Genomic DNA, 24637 nt, shown 5'->3' on the forward strand with positions numbered 1-24637 from the left:
TTCTCTGCCTATAGGAGTGTTGGGAAGGTTGCAGAGTCAGGGGAGCATTCAGATTTTTTTCTGCTTCATTCACATAATGGAAAAAGAACTCAATTCTGACATTTGAAAGGGCCTTTGATGCCACCATGAAATGAATAACAAAAGAACTCCTAATATATTTCTGAGTATGCAGTTTTGGAGGGGATAATTCTGATGTTATTTTACTCGACTCACAGTGTATATTCAGATCATATTGCATATGATCTTGCCTTGTTAGGAGGCTTCAACTTAAAATACCCAGCCTGAGTTACCAGGGAAAGCTGAAACGTGACGAAAATACTCTGGCAGGAACCAGCAGATGCTAGACTCCAGGGGCAACGGGCCGAGCTCATCAGCCTCTTGCCACCTGGATGCTAATGGGGAGCAATGAGTGTGGTTCTGGCTCCTGCTCCTGTGATCCATTTTCTGAACTGGGATTACAAAAGTCTCTGCCCCTGAGGATGCCTGTGTAAGTAAGAAGACGCCAGAGTCTCTGTTTTCATTTCTTAGACATATTTTTCTCCTCTTGAATTAGCACATTATGTATATTGGTTTATCAAAGTTATCTCTAGTCTTCAAATGTGGTTTTATGAAAACAATCTCAAATGGTATTTGACATTTGAGTAAATGAATGGAATGGCTGTATGCATCTTAACTAAGGCCTTGCTGCTTTCCATCACCTTGACCAAAGCGCTGTGTCCATAAACAGAATCCCCTCCAAGAGGACTCTTACAATAGTTACTTCCTACCTCTCTTCTGGTTCCCTAGTGTTTTTCTGCATATGCATTGGATAGTCCTTCAGTCACTCATTCATTCAGTATATCATAATAATCTTAATATGTCTTGATCTAGGCATGTATTAGGTTCTGGGAAAGACATTCTCTGCTATCATAAGGCCAACATTCAGTGGGAATAAGTAAAATACCAAAGAATCCAACAAGGCAAATACTTAGAGTTTGCCACAAGTTGTATTAAAGAAACCAACAACATGACAGAAATGTGGATAAAGAGTATTCAATTGTAGTGTGGTGATTAGAAAGGTTTCTCTGAGGAGGTGAAGCTTATGCTAAGATCTGATACATGAGAAGGAACTAGACAGGCAAAGTGTGGGAGAAAAACCTCCCAGGCTGGGGTCAAAGCATGTGCAGAGATCCTACCCTGAACCAAAAGAGGGTCAGGCCTTGGCATCATTGCATCATCAGTCTGTCAGTCTCTTGAGGGCCTGTACCTTGTGCACACTATCTTTCCTTTAGCACCTAGGGCAAATTTTGGTGAATATTAAGGCCTCGAATATTTTTGTTGAAGAATTGAAGGTATGGCTACATGAGTCCTCTATGTAAATGTACATGTGTGGTGATTTTACTAAGGAACAATAACCACTTTCCTGTCAGCATTGGCATCTCTAAGAGACTGTAGTGAGTCACATGGAATGATCATTCATCTTAGGAAAATGGTTCACTCTACTATCCCTAGAATATTCCAATATGTTCTTGGCTCCTTCACTTGGTGACAGAGTTTCCCTCCCAGGTATGCCCAAACACCTGTGGTCTACAATTTCACTATGCATGTTCAATGGTCATATTTTTTTCAGGTTTGAATTGCAGCTATAATATTATATACAGCCATATCTTGGAGATATTGTGGGTTCAGTTCCAGACCACTGCAACAAAGTGAGCTGTAATATTTCTACATGTGGAGGGGCTTGTCTTCAGTTTGTAAAAAAAGTAACTTCTGAGAAGTTCAATAAAGCAAAGCATGATAAAACAAGGTGTGCCTATATATGTGTGTGTGTAAGACTATTTGGTTAAAAAACAACAAATTCCTATCAGAGCTATATACTAAGTATTAACATCTATAAGATCTTACTATGCTCAGCATCACATCTGTATTTACCTAATATACATTAAATTAAATATACACTGAGTGGCCAGATTATGATCTCTGAAGGCATAATAATCTGGCCACTCAGTGTATTCCCTATATAATAAAAGGCTAATATGCAAATTGTCCCCTCTACCAGGAGTTCGACCAGCGGGCAGGCCGGCCAACCGCCCATGTCCCCTCCTCCTGGCCAGGCTGGCCAGACCCCCCCCCCCCCACATGCACGAATTCATGCACCGGGCCTCTTATTTATTTATTTATTTATTTATTTATTTATACACATACTGAGTGGTCAGATTATTATGCGTTCAGATATAATAATCTGGCCACTCAGTGTATAACTATTAATTTTTTATAAAAATAATCTGTTTTAACTTAGAGTCTATCATCTATAAGTATATATTACTACTTGGCACACACTTCCTATTCTAACCACACTGATTTAAGTTCTAGGCTTTCCTTCCATTTCCAAGTCAAGTCGCATGTCAAACATTCCAGCTCCTAGTGTCACGATGATTTTCTGGGTGGTGTGGTGTGTGCTCTTGTCAGTTGTGTTATGCTGGGCCAGGAAGAAGAATGGAAGGAGTTCAGGATGAGTGGCTGGCAGGGGCCTTTACTGCCCAGAATCAGTAAAAGGTAGGCCAGTTGTAGCTTCATTCATTGTATTGGCCTCCATGCTCCAACAGATTGGATGAGCTCTTTGAAATTGATGTCTTATAGGAGTGATTCTTTATCATACTGGGGTCGCAGACCTCTTTTAAGAAGCTCTTGAAAATGGAACTTTCTCCCCCATAAAGAATTCACATGTAGTAAAAGGCAGGAATATATTTTCAGGGGGTTTTAAGGGATCCCCTGCATCCCATCAGTGGGACTCTATTTCCAGGTGTCATCGACCTCATGTTAAAACAAAAGAAAGCAAAACAAATCCGAACAAAACAACCCTGCCAAATAAACAGCATTTATTGAGACCTTACTATACTGCAGGCCCTGTTCTCAAAAATTCACATGCATTATGGCATTGTGTCTTTTCATTATTCTCACACTCTCCTATGGTACATGCTATTGGTAATCATATTTCATAGAGGGGAGAAAAGAAGAGATAGAAAATAAGAGGTGGAGATAGGTTCAATAATTACCTGAAGACCAAACTGCTTGGAACTTGTAGAGTCTGATCGTTGACCCTGAGACTCACTCTCTTCATCTTGTGCTTTCTGCCTTTCTTCACTGTCTCACTCCTCCCTAATCATGATGAGGGTGAACTCTACCATGTTCGTTTGGTGAGGGAGGGTGCTGCCAGACCTTGGGTGATTGACAACACCAGATGTTAATGTTACAGATTCTTCCTCCAAGAATGGGAGCCATCCATTCTGAGATCGCAGGGAATAAAGATAGATTTGAAGAAGTCCAGGTGGTAATTAACACTCTCTCCACTCCTTTTTACCCAGCAACATGCTCAGTTTCTGTTTCCCTAGATCAGTGTTCGGCAAACACATTAGTCAACAGAGCCAAATATCAACAGTACAACGATTGAAATTCCATTTGAGAGCCAAATTTTTTAAACTTAAACTTCTTCTAACGCCACTTCTTCAAAATAGACTCACCCAGGCCGTGGTATTTTGTGGAAGAGCCACACTCAAGGGGCCAAAGAGCCGCGTGTGGCTCGCGAGCCGCAGTTTGCCGACCATGGCTCTAGATGAAGTAAAAAGTAAAATGTGCCTTCATTCTAGTTGCCACATATTCTAATTTTAAGAGATCACAGGTTAATTAAATTGATTTAAAAACAACTTTTGAGTTCTACCTTAATTAACCCTCCAGGTGTCCTCATTACTCTGCTCCTATTCAGTGCTGTCAGTCTGTCAGGGGAGGGTTAGAACCCCTCACCTTCTCAAGTAGAAGGGGAGAGTGAGAAATCGCATTTGCCTCTCGGTTTGATTAGTGGAGCTCATTAGCTGTCAGACAGAAGGTGTGAGCAGTCCATCAGAAGCGAACAGCAACACCAGTGACATTTATTGCATGCCCCGTGCTCAGAGGCTGCTGAGAAACTGATTTTCATCCTCATGGATTTCGTCTCCCCCAAATGGGACTTCTCTAGGATTCAATAGCAAGCCCTACCAAAATTCCAAGGAAGGAAAAGAAGAAAAAAAAAGAAGAAAAAAGACCTTAAGAGAACCAAAGCGTACAACCAGCCCCACACACTCAAAGCAGAAATAAAGGGGCAAAGTTTGTCACCTGCTACCGTTTTTCTAGTTGATCCTGTTTGTTATTTACACCATTACAGGAGTTGCTGTTCCTGGTTTTCCTGTGACTTCCCAAATGGAATGCGCATCAGATCTATTTGGTTGATGCTCCCAACACAGTGCAAACCAACACTGTTTTTCTAAATTGGTCACCATATGCTTACCTTTCTATTTTCCCTGCTTGTTCTAAAATGCTTCTGGACCACCAACTTGAATGAGTACTTGGCCCAACCACACAACAGGCAAATGTTCCACAGGCAAAACCTCAGTGTACGGAACCAGAGAATCCTCTGAAAGCATTTCTGATCTTTGTCAGTGTAGAAAGGTATTTAAAAAACAACAACTTATGAATAAATATCAGCAAATGCTCATTAACCTAACTGATCTATGATTTACATAAAGAAGCGGATACTGACTGTGTACATAAACTATGGGTGGTGAAAACCTGGGCTCAAGTTCTCATTTGCCACCAAACCAGCTATGAGGCTTAGTTTCCTTTCTTACACAGTGTGAGTATACTGAATGATATGTATGGCCTTTTCTGGATTGAAAATTATATGTCTTTATGAGTATGGGTAGTTTTGTATCAGTCTTTATTCTACTAGGCATTGTTATTTACACAAAGACAGAGGAGTAAACTGAGATACAGCAATGTGAAGTAACTTGCCCAAGCGTGTGCAGAAGGCAGGAGGTGAACCCCTGCAGCAGTAGTGGGATCCTGATGGCTTAGCAGTTAGCCTGGTTCCAAGATCCTTTGTGGCTCTAACAGTCTATGATTCAAAGCTGTAAATCTTTGAGTCAATGAATGGCTGTTTTTCTTTATATCACTTTAACCGTTGGCTGGGCCTGAGGAGATTTGATAAAAATAGCAGGCAAAACATAGTCCTCTATGTCAGTGGTCGGCAAATTCATTAGTCAACAGAGCCAAATATCAACAGTACAATGATTGAAATTTCTTTTGAGAGCCAAATTTTTTAAACTTAAACTTCTTCTAACGCCACTTCTTCAAAACAGACTCGCCTGGGCCGTGGTATTTTGTGGAAGAGCCACACTCAAGGGGCCAAAGAGCCACATGTGGCTCGCAAGCCGCAGTTTGCCGACCACAGACCTATGTCCTTCTCCAACCACTTTGGTTCACAATGAGAAGTGGCGTGGAACGATGCAAGGGGACCCGTGGCCTCCCCCTTCCAACTGGTTTCTTCTCATGTCTCTGCAGAGCAGAGAACTGAACCAGGAAATTGAAGAATTTCTGTATGTCTTACAATTTCAAGGAAAGATGCATCAAGAAGTTTCTGAAAAAAATACCTTGCTTTGGAAGATATTAGAATTACCTGAGGAGCTGTTAAAAATGCATATCCCAGCTGCCAGCATGGAGATTCTCATTCTACCTGTGGGACTTGGGATCTTAATCTTTATCAAGCTCTGTCTCATTCTGATGCAACTAAATAACGTTAAAGAAGAACTGTCCTAGAGACGCTGAAGCCCATTTGGGCTACTGTCACAAATAGCACAGCCTGGTGGCTTGTAAACAGCAGACAATAATTTATCACAGTTCTGGAGGCTGGAAGTCTGAGATCAGGATGCCAGGACAGCTCAGTAAGGGCTCTCCTCTAGTTGCAGACTTTCTTGTTTCCTCACGTGGTGGAAAGGGCTAGGGATCTCTAAGGAGCCTCTTTTATAAGACACTAATCCCATTCATGAGGATTCCTTCCTTCTGAACTAAGCCCCTGTCAAAGGCCCCGCCTCCTAATACCATCACCTTCGGGGGTTGGGGTTGGGGACAGACATTCAGATCATAGCAGGCAGTATAGCCAATTCTCAAAACATTTCCATGCTGCTTTTGAGGTCTTCCCATAGGTTTTTATAGTCCTTATTCCAAAGACAAGGTTGATATATTCATCTTCATCCTTAGCATCTCTACCTGGCTGTCTCTTAGTCATCTCATACTTAGCCCAACACTGCACTTTCGATTTTATCCCCACTGAATATTGGCCTCCTCCATCTCATCCATGTCCCAATAAATAGCATTACTAACCACCCCATTATTAAAACAGTTTGGTGAGTCAACCTTGCCTCCTCTCATCCTGCTCATGCTTTTTCACTTTCCTACTCATCGTCTCTTTCTCCGACTTCTCTAATCAATTAGTAAAACCCTTTGTTTTATACCCAAAATATATCTTTCACTTACTTTTCTGCATTGCCACTATCACTTTTCTAGTTTAAGTTCATGTTATATCTCACCTGGATTTCTGAAATAGTCCTCTCACTGGTCTTCCTGCCTCCAATTTGACCTTCCACCTAGCAGCTAGCGATTTTTCAAACGTATGAACCAGACCACAACACTTCCCCCACTTAAGACACTCTAATGGCTTCTCCTTGCAAATAAAATGAAATTCACGCTCCTTCCCAAGGTGCTAGGCCCTGCATGCATGGCTAGTCCCTGCCTCGCTCCAGATATTCCAGCCAGGGCTCCTGTGCTCATGCTGTCATCCATATGGGAGAAAAACATCGACTGGTTGTCTCCCGTATACCTTCCAACCCGGGATCGAACCCACAACCTTTTGGGGTACGGAATGATGCTCCAACCAACCTGCCAGGGCTGAATTCCTCTTTCTGTTTCTTTAGATCTCAGTTGAATTGTCACCATCTCACAGACGAGGTCCAGACTTCTCAGAATCTGACCTCAGAATCTCTACCACAAGCTATTTGTATTTTCCTTATAGGATTTAGCACTATCCAAAATTATTTGTTTGTCTGCTTCTCCCAATAGAATAATACCTCCATGGAGTCAGCAACCACATCTGTCTTGTTCTCTTTTGTACCCCAGTACCTAGCACCATACATGACACTTAGCAAGGTCTTATAATTTATTTGTTGATAAGTTGTTTGAATATTTCCTTCTTTCAAAGTATGCAAAAATGGGATTATGTGGATAAAGGTATAATTAATGTGAAAAATATAATTCAGAAAAAAAACCAAAAGAGTATATTTGTGTGTGGCATATCTCCTTTGTCCCTTAAAATCTCACACTGCAGAATCTTTTAAAGTAGAACAGCCCATCCACATTGATACCATCCATGCTGATTCTGTCTAACCAGAGGGAATTTTCCTAACTCATGGCTCTCTCTTTTCCAGACAAAAGGCAGCTGTTGTCCTGGCTCCTGGTGCAGCCCACTGTGCTCATGGCGGCCTCCGCAGTGTGGATATGGAAGGTCCATTGAACATAATGAAAGGTACATGGCTTCAAATAATTACAAAAAGTAATGATGATGAACTGCCTCGTGCATTCCTCTGCTGTGAAACTCATTGTCTGCTGTTAACTCGCAAAGCATCCCGTGGTGGTAATGTGATTGCACTTGAACGGTTAGACAAATGAAACACTGTGGGTTCCTCCAGAGGCTGCATGAGGCTAATTCTCTTTGCTTAAGTGTTAGACACAAAGTAAGTCCAAATTCTTTCAAGCAATAAAATGTTGCTTTTTTTTTTTTTTTCAAGAGCTCACATTTAAGAATTAGCTCACACATAAGTCTCTGTGAAGGCTGCCAGTTTGCATTTTGAGAGACTTAAATCAAAGAGGTCAAGTGAAAAAGTAGTAATTATGAATCTTCTTTGTGTTTGGAACTATTGTTACGTTGCTTTCTTACACCCTATGCATTTTTTCCCTTCACCTGGTGGTACATCTTGATTTTGCTTTGGCGGAGAATCTTTCCCCAATTCTTGGGACTTTGTCAGGGGTGAATCCATCTGGATATAACAGCAGAAACACTTCAGAAGCTGTACCAATCAGATTGTCTCTCCCTGGAATTTTAATCTTGCGTAGAATAACTCAACATTTGAAAATGGTAGTGTGTGATGATGAGTCTGGGAGAGGTTTTTTTTATTGGTTCCAGAACTCTGGGTCCTCGTGCTTCCAGAGACCTGGTTCTTAAGCCTTTCTTTTAAATGTATGTGCTGTTCCATGTTATTTAAATTGTTCTAGTTATCTATTGGCACATGGTAAACCACCCCCGAGTTAACAGTATAACATAACAATGATTTTATTAAACTCATAAGTCAGGAGTTAGGCAGCGCACAGAGGAGATGACTGGTCTTTGCTCTATCGTTGCTGGGCAATAAGCTTGTGTGGCCCCAATAGCTAAGGAGGAGTTTCAAATATCAGTTCTGGCTGTCAGCTGGAGTCCTCATGTCATCTCCATATCACATTTTCTAGAATATACAAGTATTTTTTCACTTACATGTTTGGTACCTTGACAGGGCTTTTGAGAGAAGGTACTGCCTTTTAGGAGTGAAATGCTAAAGTGGGGGACCACTCAGGTTGCCACAGGTATTCAGAGAAAGATGCAAGGACAGCAGAGGTCTAGGAAGCCATCATGGAGGAGGCAGGGAGGCAGACAGAGGCAGGAGCACAGTAAAGCACAGGGGAATAAGGAAAAGAGACAAACATTTGTGGAAGGGTTGCTAATGCTAAAAGGCTCCAAGGTGGCGTTTCATTCATCGTTCTGGCAGTATTGTGAAGTGAGAGTATATACCCCACTTAAAGATGAAGACATTCAGAAGACTGGAAAACCTGCTCCAAGTCCCCACACTGGTAAGTAGCTGAATCAGGGTTATATTTGGTGTGAGGCCAACCATCATTCCACTACACAGCAGGCCTTGGAAGTGAGGTAAGCATCTACACATTATTTGAATAGAATCAAATGTACATTAATTGAACATCCAGTGTGTTCTAGGAACAGAGGATGCAGTGTTGAGAGACAAACATGTTTATCTCCATGGAATTTATAGTCTAGCACTGGAGACTGAAAGTCATTGAGCTATTGTGAGACACTGTGATGAGTAGGTGGGGTCAGCTAAAGGATTCTTCCGGAGCTAATGAGAGAATACTAATCTAGTTCAGGAGAGTCAAGAAAGGCTTCCCAGAGGAAAACATGGAAAGGTTAGCCAGGCGAAAAAGGAGTGTGTTTGATGGGGGTGCCAGGGTGGTAGGAAGTGTTTTCTCTGGAGACTTGGGGAAATCTAGAAGTGAAGGTATAAGGTACCTTTGAGGAACTGCATGCAGTTCAGTGTGGCTGGAGTCGGTGTGGAGCAGCGGTCGCCAACCGGTGGTTCGCAGACCACTGGTGGTCCGTGAAGTCTGAAAGGTTGGCGACCCTTGCTGTGGAGGGCCTGGCTGGTGGTGTGGTAGGAAATGGACAGTTAGGCAGGGCCAACTCAGACTCCGGAAGCATCATTGTTATCCGCTCTACGTAACGTAAAATGTGGGAAGTGTGCTGTTGCTTGTGCTTTTGCTGCAAGGACTCCTTTTGGCAGCTCATAAAGCAATGATGAATGCCAAAAATAATACTTCTCAGCTTTCACCACCTTTCTATATATTTCCTACATGTGCTTAAGGGAAAACGTGAATCACCAGAATCATTAATAGGCTTATAATGTAAGTATTCTTGAGGGATTCTGAAAAAAGCTGGTCATCCTTATTTCTCTGTCTCATATTTTTGGAGAAGCATTTTAATATTTGCATGACCTTTAATCAAGCATACTGCACATTTTTAGAGCCCTGTAAATTACTTCCTTCCTGTAAGTACTAGGGTTGGGGGGGACTTAACAGTACCATTAGAAACACATAAATTTCATATTTTTATTTTTTGCTCATGCAGGTTTTATTCCTGTTTGTTTTTGTGTGGATTTTTAAATGATGCCTATGGAAATTAAGCAGGATTTAATAGCAATAACAATTTTCCAGCCTGGCTGGTATGACTCAGTTGATTGGAGCATCCTTCTGTAAACTGAAAGGTCACATGTTGGATTCCCCAATCAGGGCACATGCCTAGGTTGCGGTTCAGTCCCTAGTCAGGTGTAATGCAGCCAGTCAACGTTTCTCTCTCTCTCTCTCTCTCTCTCTCTCTCTCTCTCTCTCTCTCTCTCTCTCTCTCAAATCAATAAACATATTCTCGGTGAGGATTAATTTTTTTTCCAAGTTATCTTCCCTCTGGGTCTAATGTAGTTCCTAGAGCCCTTCTCAGCCTATAAAAGGACTGGGTTCTTCAAAATCTCTAATTCTTAATCATCACGAGCTCATTAACATCACCTCTCTTCATTCCCTTTTTCTTGTCCTCAGAAGAACAGTGACACTGATCTAAACAATATCAGGATATATTTCCACATGAGTTTCCAAGTAAAGAAAATGGAACCTTCTTTACTAGGTGCCATATCCAACTTTAAATTGCATTTGTGGATTAGCCATCATTCTTTTGGATTTCAAGGGACAAAAACCAACTCAATGAGCTTGAGCATAAAAAGAACATTTATTGTTTCTGGCAAGAAAAAAAAAAGAGTCCGGGTACCCCACTTCAGGCATGGCTGGGTCCAGGGACTAAAATTACATTATGGAGTTTCTTTTCCCATATTTTGGGTCCATTTTGTTCTCTGTTACCATAAATCTTAGTGGGTTCTTATGATGCAATGGTTATTTTGTGGCCCATGGATGCAATGTACTGACCAGCCAGATCAAAAGGCATATGAAGCTAATATTAGTTTCATGGAAAATGTAGGTTTTGTTGCAAAATAAGAGCGGGGGGGGGGGCGGGGCAAGGAAGATAGGCAAAAATTACAGATTTGTCTTACACAATTACTTTTCTTAGAAGCTTTTGGATTTATGATACCGCAAATATAGTGAAAGCATGGTCTCATTTTAGAGATATGGTAAGGCATTATTTAGCCATTGTATTTTTTAACGTTCACAGTATTACAGATGTCCCCCATTTCCCCCCTCTTTGCCCTCCCCTCCCTCCACCACATGGGGAAGAGATTAACCAAAGAACATACATGCATATATGCATAGCCCATGGACACTGACAACAGTTTGATAATAGCCATTGTATTTTTGAGGTCCCATAATTACCAATTCTGTAATATATAAACTTTGAAACTCATGTGAGTTTTACAGTTTCACAATTGTTTTTTTCTCTAAACAAAGGAAGGTCATTTTTAAAAAATTACTTTGTCTCCCTTTCTCCAGCTACATTGTGAACATTTTCATAAGGATGATATAGTTCTGGTTTGGAGAAGACAAGAATCTGATAAATCCTACTTTTCAGCCTTGACCTCATTTTCTTAGTAGCTTTTCCTGTGCCTAAAAGCAATCCGTTTACTTCATTAAATGCGTTCAGAGGTAATGCAAGAGTGTTTTCTGGCAGGTGCCTCTGCAGGACAGCCATTAGGTCCTGGGGTTCTGCCAGGAGAGGGGTCCCTAATAGTTCATCCTACCTCCCATGGAGAAACAGGAACTTTTTTTGCCATCATCACTAAGTGAAAGAGAATTAACACTTCTAATGAAATGCTGACAGTTCTGTAGACTAAGTAGTATGAAGGGCAAGTCGGATTCTTTTTATTAAATACAATATAACACCCTCATTCTATCCTTTGACTGTATAGAATTCCTGTCTATATATGGAATATCGTAATTGAGGAGTTGATGTCTCCACTTATGGGATTCAAATCCCCCCTTTATTTCCCTAAATGTAGGGTGATTTTGAATCACTTGCCTTGGCCTGTTTTGCCCATTACCATTATCCTCAGTACCTACTTCTTTGCACAAGCCCTAGAATACACGCCTCACTTCTTCCTTAATCAAACTTGCTTTTGAAGATGTAATTCCAGTTTCCTGACTGAATGCCTTGGTCCTCTTCTTTTTATGCAAAATGAAAATAGCTAATGAGCAGCTCTCCATGATCTCAGCGTTTTCCATGTGGGTTATGGAGAGGATTCAGAATTATTATTATTTCTGAGGTAATTATCCAAAGTGATGAGAGAAGACTTTTAAAAATGACAGATGTATACTCCTATGAAACCACCACCTCAATCAAGACACAATATTTCCATCATCCCCAGAAGGATCCTCATGCCCCTGTGCAGTCAATTCCATCTACTGCCTCTAGCCTCAGGCAGCCACCCATTGCCTTTTACCATAGAGGTCAATTTGCATTTTTAGACTTTAATGTAAATGGAATACTGCACTATATGCAGTTTATTTAATTTTATTTTATTGTTGACAGTATTACAGATGTCTCCAATTTTCTCCTTTTTTGCCCTCGCCTCCCCATGCTATTGTCTGTGTCCGTATGCATATATGTTCTACGGTTAATCTCTTCCTCACCCCTCCAGCCCCTGCAACTGAGATCTGTTATCCTGTTCCATACATCCACACCTCTGGGCCTATTTTGTTCATCAGTTTATTTTGTTCATTAGATTCTACTAATAAGTGAGATCATGTGATGTTTGTCTTTCTCTAACTTGGTTATTTTGCTTAGCATAGTAGCCTCCAGGTCCATCTATGCTGTCTCAAAGGGCAAGAGATTCTTCTTTTTTTACAGTTGCATAGTATCTCGTTGTGTAAATGTACCATAGCTTTTTTATCCAGTCATCTACTGATGGACACTTGAGCTGTTTCCAGATCTTCTGCTATGAACATAGGGGTGCATATATTTTTTCTGATTAGTGTTTTGGGATTCTTAGGATATATTCCAAGAAATGGGATCAGTGAGTCAAATGGCAGATCCATTTTTAATTTTTCGAGGAAACTCCACACTGTTTCGCATAGTGGCTGCACCAGTCTGCATTCCCACCAGCAGTGTACCAGGGTTCCCTTTTCTCCACATCCTCACCAGCACTTGTTGTTTGCTGATTTATTGATGGTAGCCATTCTGGAAGGTGTGAGGTGATCCCTCATTGTCATTTTAATATGCATCTCTCTGATGACTGGTGATATTGAGCATTTTTCTCATGTGTCCATTGGCCACCTGTATGTCCTCTTTGGAGAAGTGTCTATTCAGGTCATTTGCCCATTTTTAAAAAATATGTATATATTTATTGATTTCAGAGAAGAAGGGAGAGGGAGGGAGATAGAAAAATCAATATTGAGAATAATTGATCGGCTGCCTCCTTCATACCGCCCCCAAGGGATCGAGCTCCCAATCCAGGCATGTTCCCTGACGGGGAATCAAACTGTGACCTATTGGTTCATAGGTTGACGCTCAACCACTGAGCAACACTGGCCGGGCCCTTTGCCCATTTTTTAATTGGATTGTTTGGCTTTCTGGTGTTGAGGTGTAGGAGTTCTTTGTATATTTTGGAAATTAAGCCCTTATCAGATGTATCATTGGTAAGTACGTTTTCACATACAATAGGTTCCCTTTTCATTTTGTAGGCAGTTTCTTTTGTTGTGTAGAAGCTTTGTTAATATGATGTAGTCCCATTTGTTAAATTTTTCTTTTTTTTTTTTGTCCTAGGCAATCTATGTATATAAAAGCCTAGGCTACCTAACGACCGGTTGACTGGTCACTATGACATGCACTGACCACCAGGGGGCAGACGCTCAATGCAGAAGCTGCCCCCTGGTGGTCAGTGCGCTCCCACAGCGGGAGAGCAGCTCAGCTGACTGATGGGCTCCATACACCAGGCTCACAACTGGCAAGCGCAGCTGATGCAACGTGAGCCTCTCCTGCCTCGGCAGCAGTACAACCAAGTGGTGTGGCAACCACTGCTGCAGGGCCAAGAAGAGCCCGGCCTGGGCTTGGGCTCCTCCCTGGCCACCTGCCACTTCATGCACCACTACATTCCTCGGGGGATGTCAGACTGCCGGTTTCAGCCCGATCCCTGACATCCCCCGAGGGGTCCTGGATTGTGAGAGGGCACAAGCCAGGCTGAGGGACCCCACCAGTGTACAAATCCATGCACCGGGCCTCTAGTGTATCCATAAAAATACTGCTACATGAGATGTCTGAGTTTTATTACCTTTTTTTTCTATCCATTTTGAGTTTATTCTTGTGTGGGGTGTAAGTTGGTGGTCTAGTTTCATTTTTTTGCATATACCTGCATTATATTATCTTTTTTATATATAGTTTCTTTCTCTCAGAATAATTTTGAGTTAACACATTAATTGTATATATACATAGATTCTCCTCTTTGCAGATTAGTAGTATTCCATTGTATGGAAATACATGCCATATTTGTCTATTACATATATATTGATGGACATTTTGGTTATTTATAGTTTTTGGCTATTCCGAATAAAGCTGAAATGAACAGTTATGTTTATATCTCTCTGTGTTTTTATTTCTCTAGTGGTAGATACTTATGATCAAATGGCTGAGACCTATTTTTTATTTATATTTAACTTTTAAGAAATTGCCAAATTTTTTTCCAAAGTGATAGTATAATTTTATATTCCAGTAAGCAGTGTATGAAAGTTTCAGTTGCTCCACATCCTCATCAGCACTTTTTATTTTCTGTGTTTTTTTTTTAATTTTAGACAGCAATAGCATACTGTTTTCTTTGCTATGGCCTTGTAACATAGTTTCATATCAGGTAGTGTGATTCCTCCAACTTTGTACTTCATTCTCAAGTTTGTTGTTACTATTCAGGGTCTTTTGTGGTTCCATATAAATCTTTTACAATCGTTCTAGTTCTGTGAAATACTTCATTGGTATCTTGGTAGGAATTAAGTTGAATCTGTAGATTGCTTTGGGTAGTATGGATATTTTAATGATGTTAATTCTTTGTACCCATGAACACGGCATATGCTTTCACTTATTTGTATCCTCCTCAGTTTCTTTCTATAGTGTCTTATAATTATCTGAGTACAGGTCTTTTGCCTCCTTGGTTAAGTTTATTCCTAAGTATCTTAATTTTTTGTTGCAGTGGTAAGTGGGATTGTTGGTTTAATTTTTCTTTCTGATAATTCGTTATTGGTGTATAAAAAAGCCATAGATTTTTGGGTGTTGATTTTGTATCCTGCTATTTTATTGAATTCATTTATCAGTTCTCATAGTTTTTTGGAGAATCTTTAGGGTTCTCTATATACAGTATATGTCATCTGCAAATAATGACAATTTTACTTATTTCCTTCCAATTTGGATGCCTTTTATTTCTTCTTCTGATCTGATGGCTGAGGTTAGGACTTCCAGTACTATGTAGTTTTTGCCCATTAAGTATGATACTGGTTGTGTGTTTTATCATATACTAGAGGACCGATGCATGAAATTCGTGCAAGGGTAGGTTTTTGCAGCCTTGGCCCTGCCCCCCACCCGCACCTGCCTTGGCCTGGCGCTGCCCACATCCGCTGCTACACATCTCCGGTTCCCTGGAGCCCTCAGATCGATTTCCCCACAGAGAATGGCCTGGGCCTCTCTCTTCGGGGCGATCACAGGGACCCCCCATTGATTGCCCCACTGGCTGGTGCCCTCTGAGGGGCAATCGTGGGGCGATGGCGGCCCCCTGACCAATCTCATCTCACCCACCTTGGCTGGCCTAGCGCCAGTGCATATCATAGCATGGTTGTTTGGCTGATTTGCATATTATGCTTTTATTATTATAGATGCCTTTTATTACATTGTATGTTCCCTCTATTCCCACCTTGCTGAGAATTTTTATAATAAATGGGTGCTGGGTTTCATAAAATGCTTTTTTCTACATCTATTGATATGATTATATGGTTTTTATCCTTCAATTTATTTATATGGTGTATCACATTTATTGTACCAATCTTCATCCCCAGAATAAATCCCACTTTATTGTAGTGTGTGATCTTTTTAATGTATTGTTGGATTTGGTTTGCTAATATTTTGTTTAGGATTTCAGCATCTATGTTCATCAGGGACATTGGCCTATAATTTATTTTTTTGTAGTGTCTTTATCTGGTTTTAGAATTAGGATAATGCTGGCCTCATAAAATGAGCTTAGGAGTCTTCCCTCCTCTTGAATTATTTGGAATAGTTTGAGAAGGATAGGTTTTAGTTCTTATTTGAGTGTTTGGTAAAGCCACTTGGTCCAGGGCTTTTTTTAAAAATTAAGTATATTTCTTTTTGATTTTTTAAAAAATATATTTTATTGATTTTTTACAGAGAGGAAGAGAGAGGGATAGAGAGTTAGAAACATCGATGAGGGAGAAACATCAATGAGAGAGAAACATCGATCAGCTGCCTCCTGCACACCTCCTACTGGGGATGTGCCCACAACCAAGGTACATGCCCTTGACCGGAATTGAACCTGGGACCTTTCAGTCTGCAGGCCGATGCTCTATCCACTGAGACAAACTGGTCAGGGCTCTTTATTGATTTCAGAGAGGAAGGGAGAAGGAGAGAGAAACATCAATGATGAGAGAGAATCATTGATCGGCTGCCTCCTGCACGCCCCCTGCTGGGGATCGAGCCCACAACCCGGGCATGTGCACTGGCTTGGAATCAAACCTGGGACCCTCTATCCACTGAGCCAAACCGCTAGGGTGTCCAAGGCTTTTGTTTGTTGGAAGTTTTTTGTTTCTTTGGTTATTATTACTGCTTCAATTTCAATGGTTGTAATCTATCTATTCAGATTATCTGCTTCCTCCTGATTTAGTTATGGAAGGTTGTAAGCTTCTAGGAATTTAGCCATTTCTTCCAGATTGTTGGATTTATTGGCATATAGTTGTTCATAATATTTTCTTACAATCCTTTGTATTTCTTTGGTGTCAGTTGTTACTTCCCCTCTTTCATTTCTGATTTTATTTATTTGGGTCCTGACTCTCTTGCAACCTCTTCTTTTGCTCTCCCTCTGTCACTATGCTACAGCCAACCTGGCTTTCTTTTAGGCCTTTGAACGGCCCTCTCTCTGGTTCCACCCCAGCCTCTGGCTAGGATGCTTGTCCTGCACTCTTACACACCTGGCTCCTTCTCACCTCCAGGTCTCAGCTCCAGTGTCACTCCAGCAGGTAGACCTTCCATCACAGCAGATACCTCTCCCTGTAATTCTTTAACTCAGAACTCCGTTTTCATATGTTACCTATATTACATTATCATTTTATTCACTTGTTTATGTTTGTTGTCTGTCCTCTTCCTGGACTTCATGTGAGCAGCGATGCACCTCCACAGACAACTAATAAACCCTCACACCCCCACCTCCCCCGGTGCCTTACACTTAGAATGTTTGAATAAGTATACTAACTAAAGGTAGAAATGGATAAAATAAAACTCCCCTTTTCTTAATTGGAGCTCACAGCTCCCTCCCAAACAGGCCTACATCTTTATCCCAACACCAAAAAGCTTCACTATGCTTCTGTTACCTCTTAGAAAACCATTACAGGAGCATTTTTGCCATTAAGACAGCAATGATTTCCCATAGCCATTTCTAAATCTAAGTAGGTTGGCAGCTAGCTTCACCAGAACCTGCCTCTAACATAAAAGTTCAAAGAAAGCTGCCAGTCTAAGACAGGCAAGGGGGGGGGGGCTCAGTGCTCCATTTGCCAGTGGCAATAAGGCCTCAGTATCTGAATTGCCCTTCCAGGTGATTTATCCTGTTATTGTTTTGACATGGAACCATTATATTAATTCTGATATTGGCACCACTAGCTGCATCAAACCAAGTGTCTCTGCTGCCAGCTTGAATAGCTGCATGTTATATTTTAGCACAATTCAAATGTAAATAAATCTTAAATGGGAAGCCTTGAGGAAAGGTGTACATAACCTCTCGTGCATTGCAAACAATTACTAAATCAGTAATGCAGGCAGCTGTAAGCCAGGAAGCTTGCTCACTGCTCATCCACTGGCAGATAAATCAATTCTCTAGCTTACCTAGACCTTGTTAGGACCTCTTTGGTTGTAAAATACAAAAAATAAATGGTTCAAGCAAAAATAGAAATTTACTGGGTCACTTCACTAAAAAATGCAGGAGTGTTTCTGTGTCTGGATTCAGGATTTCAAATGGTGTCATCCTCAACTCTGAGCATTCACATGCTTCCCTTTCAGGCTCCTGGTGGTGGCAAGATGGCTGAGAGCAGTGCCAGGCATACATGCTCACAGGTCAAAGCACAAGCACACATTTCTGTCAGTCTCCTTGGCTCTTACTAGCTCACATGTTGATTCTTGAAACAATCACTGTGTCTCTGGCAGAGAGGATAATGCTCAGGCATGATCATATAGTCACCTAAAACTTTGGTTGGGTAGAGAGCATGGAGAGGATAAATAGTGTTGAAAAAAACATCTCCACAAGGACTCCCTCCAGCTTGTCTGTAGTGGACCATGGCAGATATTGCTAACCAATCCCTGAGTTGCAAGGTTAAAAAGTACTGATCCATGAATTTATTATTTTAATCTTAAAAAGACCCCAAAATTGTATCTCATTCACCACTGGTGTGATTGAACACACCAGAGTGTAGGAGACCTCAAATTAGACTTATCCAGAGCTTGGCTTTTGCCTTGACAGTTTTACATTAAATGTCTTATCTTTGAGTCTGTGTTTACCTGGCTGAAAGAGATCAGAAAATGTCCTATTTTGTTGGAATTATTTCTAAGTAAATATTAATGCCATTCTTATAATCCTATATAATAAAAGGCTAATATGCAAATTGTTCCCTCCACTGGGAGTTTGACCAGGGGCTGGGGCCATCTGTCCAACTGTCCGCAGCCCCTCCCCTCGGCCAGCCAGCCCCAACTGGCCCAATTGGGGTGGGCCAGCCGGACCCCACCCATGCACGAATTTGTGTGCACTGGGCCTCTAGTTGTATATAATTACTAGTAAGTCTTAGACTGACAGCTTTCTTAGAATTTTTCTCTCTTTTTTCCTTTCTGAGCTTATTTAATCTCTTACTGGAACTTGTAAACATCTGAATAGAATTGATATGGTAACCCCCTTTGGGTCCCAATCAGCTCAGCAACAGAGACTGTCATGCTTAGGAGCTGAGTATCACCGATGCAGGTAAAAATAACAACTAAAGTGTTGTAGAGGGAAAAGCTCACAGGCTAATCCCTCTAAAGATTACACAAACTGAGACTTTAGGAGGGAAATGTTAATGGAAAATAATTACTAGAATAATAACTTATACATGTGATTAAAATACTCAATATCCTGAAAGTAGGGAGCTTTCTTCAAGTATTAGTTTGAGATATAATGTGCCAGAGGCTCCCTCTAAGTGTCCTCAAGCCTGCCTTCTCCCTCTCTCCTTCCATAAAGGGTACAATTTGCCCCAACATATTACCTCACCCTTTGCACCCCTGCAGAAATTATTTCATCCAGAGATTTCAGTGTGTTTACAAATGTAAATTAACAAGCCTCATTATTGTTTCTTTCCACAGAGATGGTTCATTTAAGTAGCACAGAAATTTACCTAAGTGGCCTGCTCAAGGTCAGAAGTCTTCTGTGTAATCTGTCAATGAATATTCAAAGTATAAAAATACACTGCAGTCTCATTGCACATCCAAATTCATTGCATCCAAGTACCACCAGAGGAATGAATGCTTCCCTTTAATCTCGATAGCAAGGCTCCTACCTGTTGGCCTTTCCTCAGCTTCACTGAGCACCCACATGCCTGGAAACCCAGACTTCAGCCCTCCTCTGTCCTGTCTTATCTACCCCAAAAGCTGAGTGGGGCTAGAACATGAATTTCTTACAGATATTTTTTATGAATCACTTAATTAAATAAGTATTTGGAAATATTTCATTTTGTTCCCCCAAACTTTTCTATGTATTAAATATTTGTTTTGTTGCCACTCACTGTGCTAGACACAGGGAACACTACAGTCATGCTCCTCCCTTCATGGGAAGGACTGACAGTAAACAAGAATCAGCCACACTGTGGTCAGTGCTATGAAGATGACCAACCTGGGTGAGGTAGGTAGGAATGGATGGATCAGGGGTGTCCTCTCTAAGCAGGTGATATCTGAACTGAGGCCTGGAGCATGAAAATAAGTCAGACTTTTTCTTTGCATGTATTTGTATGCTTCCATCTTACAGATTTTCATTTCTCATAAATATTTAATATCCCACATAAACAAAAAGCTCTTTGGGGGTTGTCTTTTTGTTTTTCCCAGAATATGAGTATTGACACCAAAAACTTAGAAAACCACTGTAGTTTATCCCCAGCCATGATTGGTCCCCAGCCATGATTGGTCCATTTCTAGATCTGATCTCATAAGGTGCCATTGTGATGGAACTGCAAACCACACCCCAGCTGTGATTGGTCCATTTCTTGCTCTGACCTCATAAGGTGCCATTGTGATGGAACTGCAAACCACACCCCAGCTGTGATTGGTCCATTTCTTGCTCTGACCTCATAAGGTGCCATTGTGATGGAACTGCAAACCACACCCCAGCTGTGATTGGTCCATTTCTAGATCTGACCTCATAAGGTGCCATTGTGATGGAACTGCAAACCACACCCCAGCTGTAATTGGTCCATTTTTTGCTCTGACTTCACAAGGTGCCATTGTGATGGAACTGCAAACCACACCCCAGCTGTGATTGGTCCATTTCTAGATCTGACCTCATAAGGTGCCATTGTGATGGAACTGCAAACCACACCCCAGCTGTAATTGGTCCATTTTTTGCTCTGACTTCACAAGGTGCCATTGTGATGGAACTGCAAACCACACCCCAGCCGATATTGGTCCATTTCTTTATCTGACCTCATAAGGTGCCACTGTGATGCAATTGCAAACCACTCCTATATAAGACCCTGACCAGGCTGAGGTTTTTGTCCGTTATAGCCCAGGAAGCTGATTTGTGGTGACCTGTGGACTTGGACTCCTTAGCTTGTTTTGGCCTTTTTTTTTTTTCATTTTGTTAATTTTTTTCCATTTTTTTTCTATTTATTTTTATTTTGTTTATTTTTTATTTTACTTTTTTATTTTTTCATTTTTTTCTATTTATTTTGTTATTTTTTATTTTTTCCGTTTTAATTTTTTTTTACTTTTGTTTTGCTTTTTTTATTTTGTTATTTTGAAGGTGCCATGTTTAATGCCTTTGCAGCCCACTCTGCCAACAAGGAGCGCTATATTGGCGATTACCTCCTCCTGAACACCATCGGCAAGGGATGCTTTGCTGAGGTGCGATTGGCCCAGCATTTGCTGACCAGGGCACAGGTGGTTGTAAAAGCCATTAAAAGGCAGGGCATCTCTAGATTTTTTCAAGAAGTCCATTGTTTTAAGAGCTTAAATCACCCAAATATCACTAAGTTATTTGAGGTGATTGCCACCCAGGACAAGTTTTTTCTTGTTATGGAGCATGTGAGCGGAGGGGACTTACTTGAGCACTTGGAGAAGTATGGCCACATGAAGGAGGGAGAAGCTCGTGCCGTGTTCCGGCAGGTAGTATCTGCGGTCCAGTACTGCCACCAGAGGGGCATCGTCCACAGGGATCTGAAGCCAGACAACATTCTAGTAGACAGTGATATGACCATTAAATTAGCAGACTTTGGCTTCAGTAGGGAAGTGAGCGATGATAAACAGAGCACCTTCTGTGGCACCATCTACTATTCGGCCCCAGAGATCTTGCAGCGTCATGCCTATGACGGCCGCAAAACTGACGTATGGAGCCTGGGGGTGGTCTTGTACCGGATGCTGACAGGGGTGGTGCCATTCGAGGGGGACAACTTTGTGAAAGTGAAGAGGCAGATAATAAGTGGACATTTCAATGTACCACACTTTATGTCAAGGGAGGTTCAAAAACTTTTAAGAAAATTACTCACTGTCAACCCTAACCGAAGACCGACCCTGGAAGATGTAATGAAGGACCCCTGGCTCAACAAGGGCCAGGAGCAGATGCTGAGGCCATTCAGTGAGCTGCCCTGGGGTGACTTAGACCCCCAGGTAACAGAAATGATGCAGAGCCTCGGCTTTAAGCAGGACAACATCCAGGAGTCAGTAACTCAAAGAAAATTTGACAGAGTGATGGGCACATACCTGATCCTCAGAATGATGAAAACCAAGATGCCAGGCCGCACCATCAGGGTAAGGCCCTACCCCTCCCCTGACACCAGTAGCACGTCCTCAAGCCAAGAGGTTGGTCAGCCATTTGATGAGACCAAAGAGCCTTCCATTCCCCCAAACTGCCTGAGGTTGAGGGTGACCACTCTCCCACCCAACCTGGAATCCATGACCACCGCTCCCTCTGAGTTCAGGACAGACACCCCCAGCACAGACCTCCAGCTTGGCTCTGAGGGCTCCTCCTTCACCCAGAGCAGCAGCAGCAGCAGCAGCGGTGGTGGAGCCCCAGTGGGAGCCACCTATAAAAGCTGCCTTCAAGCTGGGCAGCCTGAGGGTGGCACCCCAGCCTCTCCCTCTGGCCACACCCAGGGCCGGAAGGGGGTGCTTAGGAAGGCCTTCCAGTTTTTCTTAAGATTCACATGCTGTGGGCCATCCACCAAGAAGAAACATCTCAAAAGAACAAAAGTCAAACCAGTGTGATTTTTAAAGTTGTGGACGGTTAAGGCAGGGCCACAGTCAACTTGAAGGTGCGGAGCTCCAAGAAGGCCGGCCATGTGGTATGGGAAATGAACCAGAGGTTGGAGGCAAACAGCTGCAGGTGAGAGCGGTGCCAGAAGTACACACTGTGTGTGCAAGGTGCGAGGACTTGGTCTAGTGGACAATGGAGGTGTGTAAACTGCCATGGCTTTCTCTTCACAGGATCCACATCAGGAGGGATCCAGCAGCACCTTGGTCTTCAGAAGCATCTTATCCACAATGCCGGCTGAGCTTGTAGGACTGCCTGGAGCCCCCAGAGGTCAAGAGGAGAGGCTGCTCTCGCTGTGGGTCCATCCCTCAGCCCCCACCTGAATGAGACCAGAGACTGGACTTTTTCCTGGGTCCCTTCCCTCCCCTGCTCCTTTGCTCCCATGTTTGTGAGCTGCTTATTAAAGTATTTGGTTCTCTCAAGTTTTATAATAAACTTGATGTTCCGGAAAGATGTATTGGGTACTTTTTCTTCCTCTGCACAGAACTGGGGCTGTGCATCCTGCAGTTGGAATAGCAGGTAGTGATAATAGTACTTGGACTTTATAAGGGGAACGCCAACAGGAACAAGTGTGGTTCCAGAAAAGGCCAGCGCTCAGCATGCAGGGCAGGTTCCAGGCACCGGGGCACAGCAGTGGGTGAAGCGGGCAGAGGTCTCCATTCTCATGCAGCTGATGGCCTGGGTGCTCTATGACCTCAGCAGGAGTCACCTCTCCTGACTGCTTGGCTTTGCTCACTTCCCTCTGTGCTGGAGTCAGTCTCAGGTGGGCTTTCCCTGTGTATAAGTCAGACGTTTACATTACTGGGGGAACAGTGCTCCAGGCAGAGGGGACAGCAAAGCTCAAGAAAAGAGCTCAAGTGGGAAAGAACTTGGCATTTTTCAAGATGGCCAAAGTGTAGTGAGCTGGTGTGAGAACAGGAGTTGTGGCTGCAGACAAAGGGCAGAGCTTGTGGGCCATGGGAGGGGTGTGCAGTTTATTCTGAGAACAGTGATCAACCCATGAAGGGTTTTAAGCAAGGAAGTGATATGATCCAATTTATGATTCAAAAGTAGTAATTTGTGGAGAATATTCTTCCTCTGCAAACACTAAAAAAATATTTTTATTGATTTCAGAGTGGAAGGGAGAGTAAAAGAGAGATTGAAACATCAATGATGATAGAGAATCATTGATTGGCTGCCTCCTGCACGCCCCTAGACACTTCAATTTGCAGGCCGACACTCTATCCACTGAGCCAAACCAGCTGGCGCTCTGCACAATTGTTATCTGTCTCTACATATTTCAAGATTCACCAGGTAGAGCATCTTTTGCTATAACCACTGAAGAAATAAGAGCCAGAAACGGTATGTGTTTTCCCCACTTTAATCCTTACCACACCAGTTCCCTGAGCAAATGAATCCATTATTGTAAAAGGGCAAGACCTACCTGCCTCTCTGGAACTGACTGTTGTCTGGCATCACTGATCAGCTGATCTGCTTGCCTCTTTCCCTGAGGAACCTGGTGTCCCTCTGATTCATCAGTGCTCCTTTCCTGTGATCCCAGCAGCACATGGCATAGACCTCTGTGGGACTTGCATCATGTTTGTTGTCATTAAGTGCTTCCCTTCCCCTCCTTGCCATGACCTTTCATTCCTGAGTCCTTGGGGGCTGGGAACTACCTCACTCACCTTTGTATTTCCAGTTATTGTTAGAGCTAGGTCCAGAGTAGGTGCTCTGAAAGTGGTGGACAGGTGAACGATCCTGGTCACTACAGAGTGGATTGTCCCAAACCAGGACACATTGGAGTGTAAAAGGGAATGTGATTCATGACTGGGGAGACAACAGTATAAAGCTGGACTGGGATTTTATAGGGATACATGAAATTCATGCACGGGTAGGGTCCCTAGGCCTGGTACTGCCCACTCGTTGGCCCCACCCCCCATTGCCGCTGCTGGTGGTCTCCCTCTGCGGGGTGATGGGGTGGGGGTAGGCACTGGCACCCGCCTTGGCTGGCCTGGGGCCTGTGGGCTGGGGGTAGCTCCTGCATTGAGCATCTGCCCCCTGGTGGTCAGTGCATGTCATAGTTCTGCCATTTGGTCTATTTGCATATTAGGCTTTTATTATATAGGATATGTTCAATTGGGTAAATGTTGTAAGGAATTATGAACAAAACTGTGAACTCTGCAATTCTGGGGATCTTCTAGGAGGCACTAGGACTTGTCATCTGCTGCAGCTGGTTTAGGTCAGTGGTCCCAAAGCATGGGCCACAT

At 42.4% G+C, this 24637-nt stretch overlaps 1 protein-coding gene across 1 annotated transcript; it reads left to right on the plus strand.

Moving 5' to 3' along the window:
• Nucleotides 1–20890: 20890 nt before the first annotated feature.
• Nucleotides 20891–22345, plus strand: LOC308250693 (serine/threonine-protein kinase MARK2-like; the record flags this gene model as incomplete). The annotated part of the gene is made up of 1 exon (XM_080673392.1): nt 20891–22345. One exon carries the CDS (start codon nt 20891–20893, stop codon nt 22343–22345), a length of 1455 nt encoding a protein of 484 aa, XP_080529518.1.
• Between the last annotated feature and the right edge of the window lie 2292 nt (nt 22346–24637).

Source organism: Plecotus auritus, assembly GCF_963455305.1.
Source record: "Plecotus auritus genome assembly, chromosome: 6".
In the NCBI taxonomy this organism is placed as follows: domain Eukaryota; kingdom Metazoa; phylum Chordata; class Mammalia; order Chiroptera; family Vespertilionidae; genus Plecotus; species Plecotus auritus.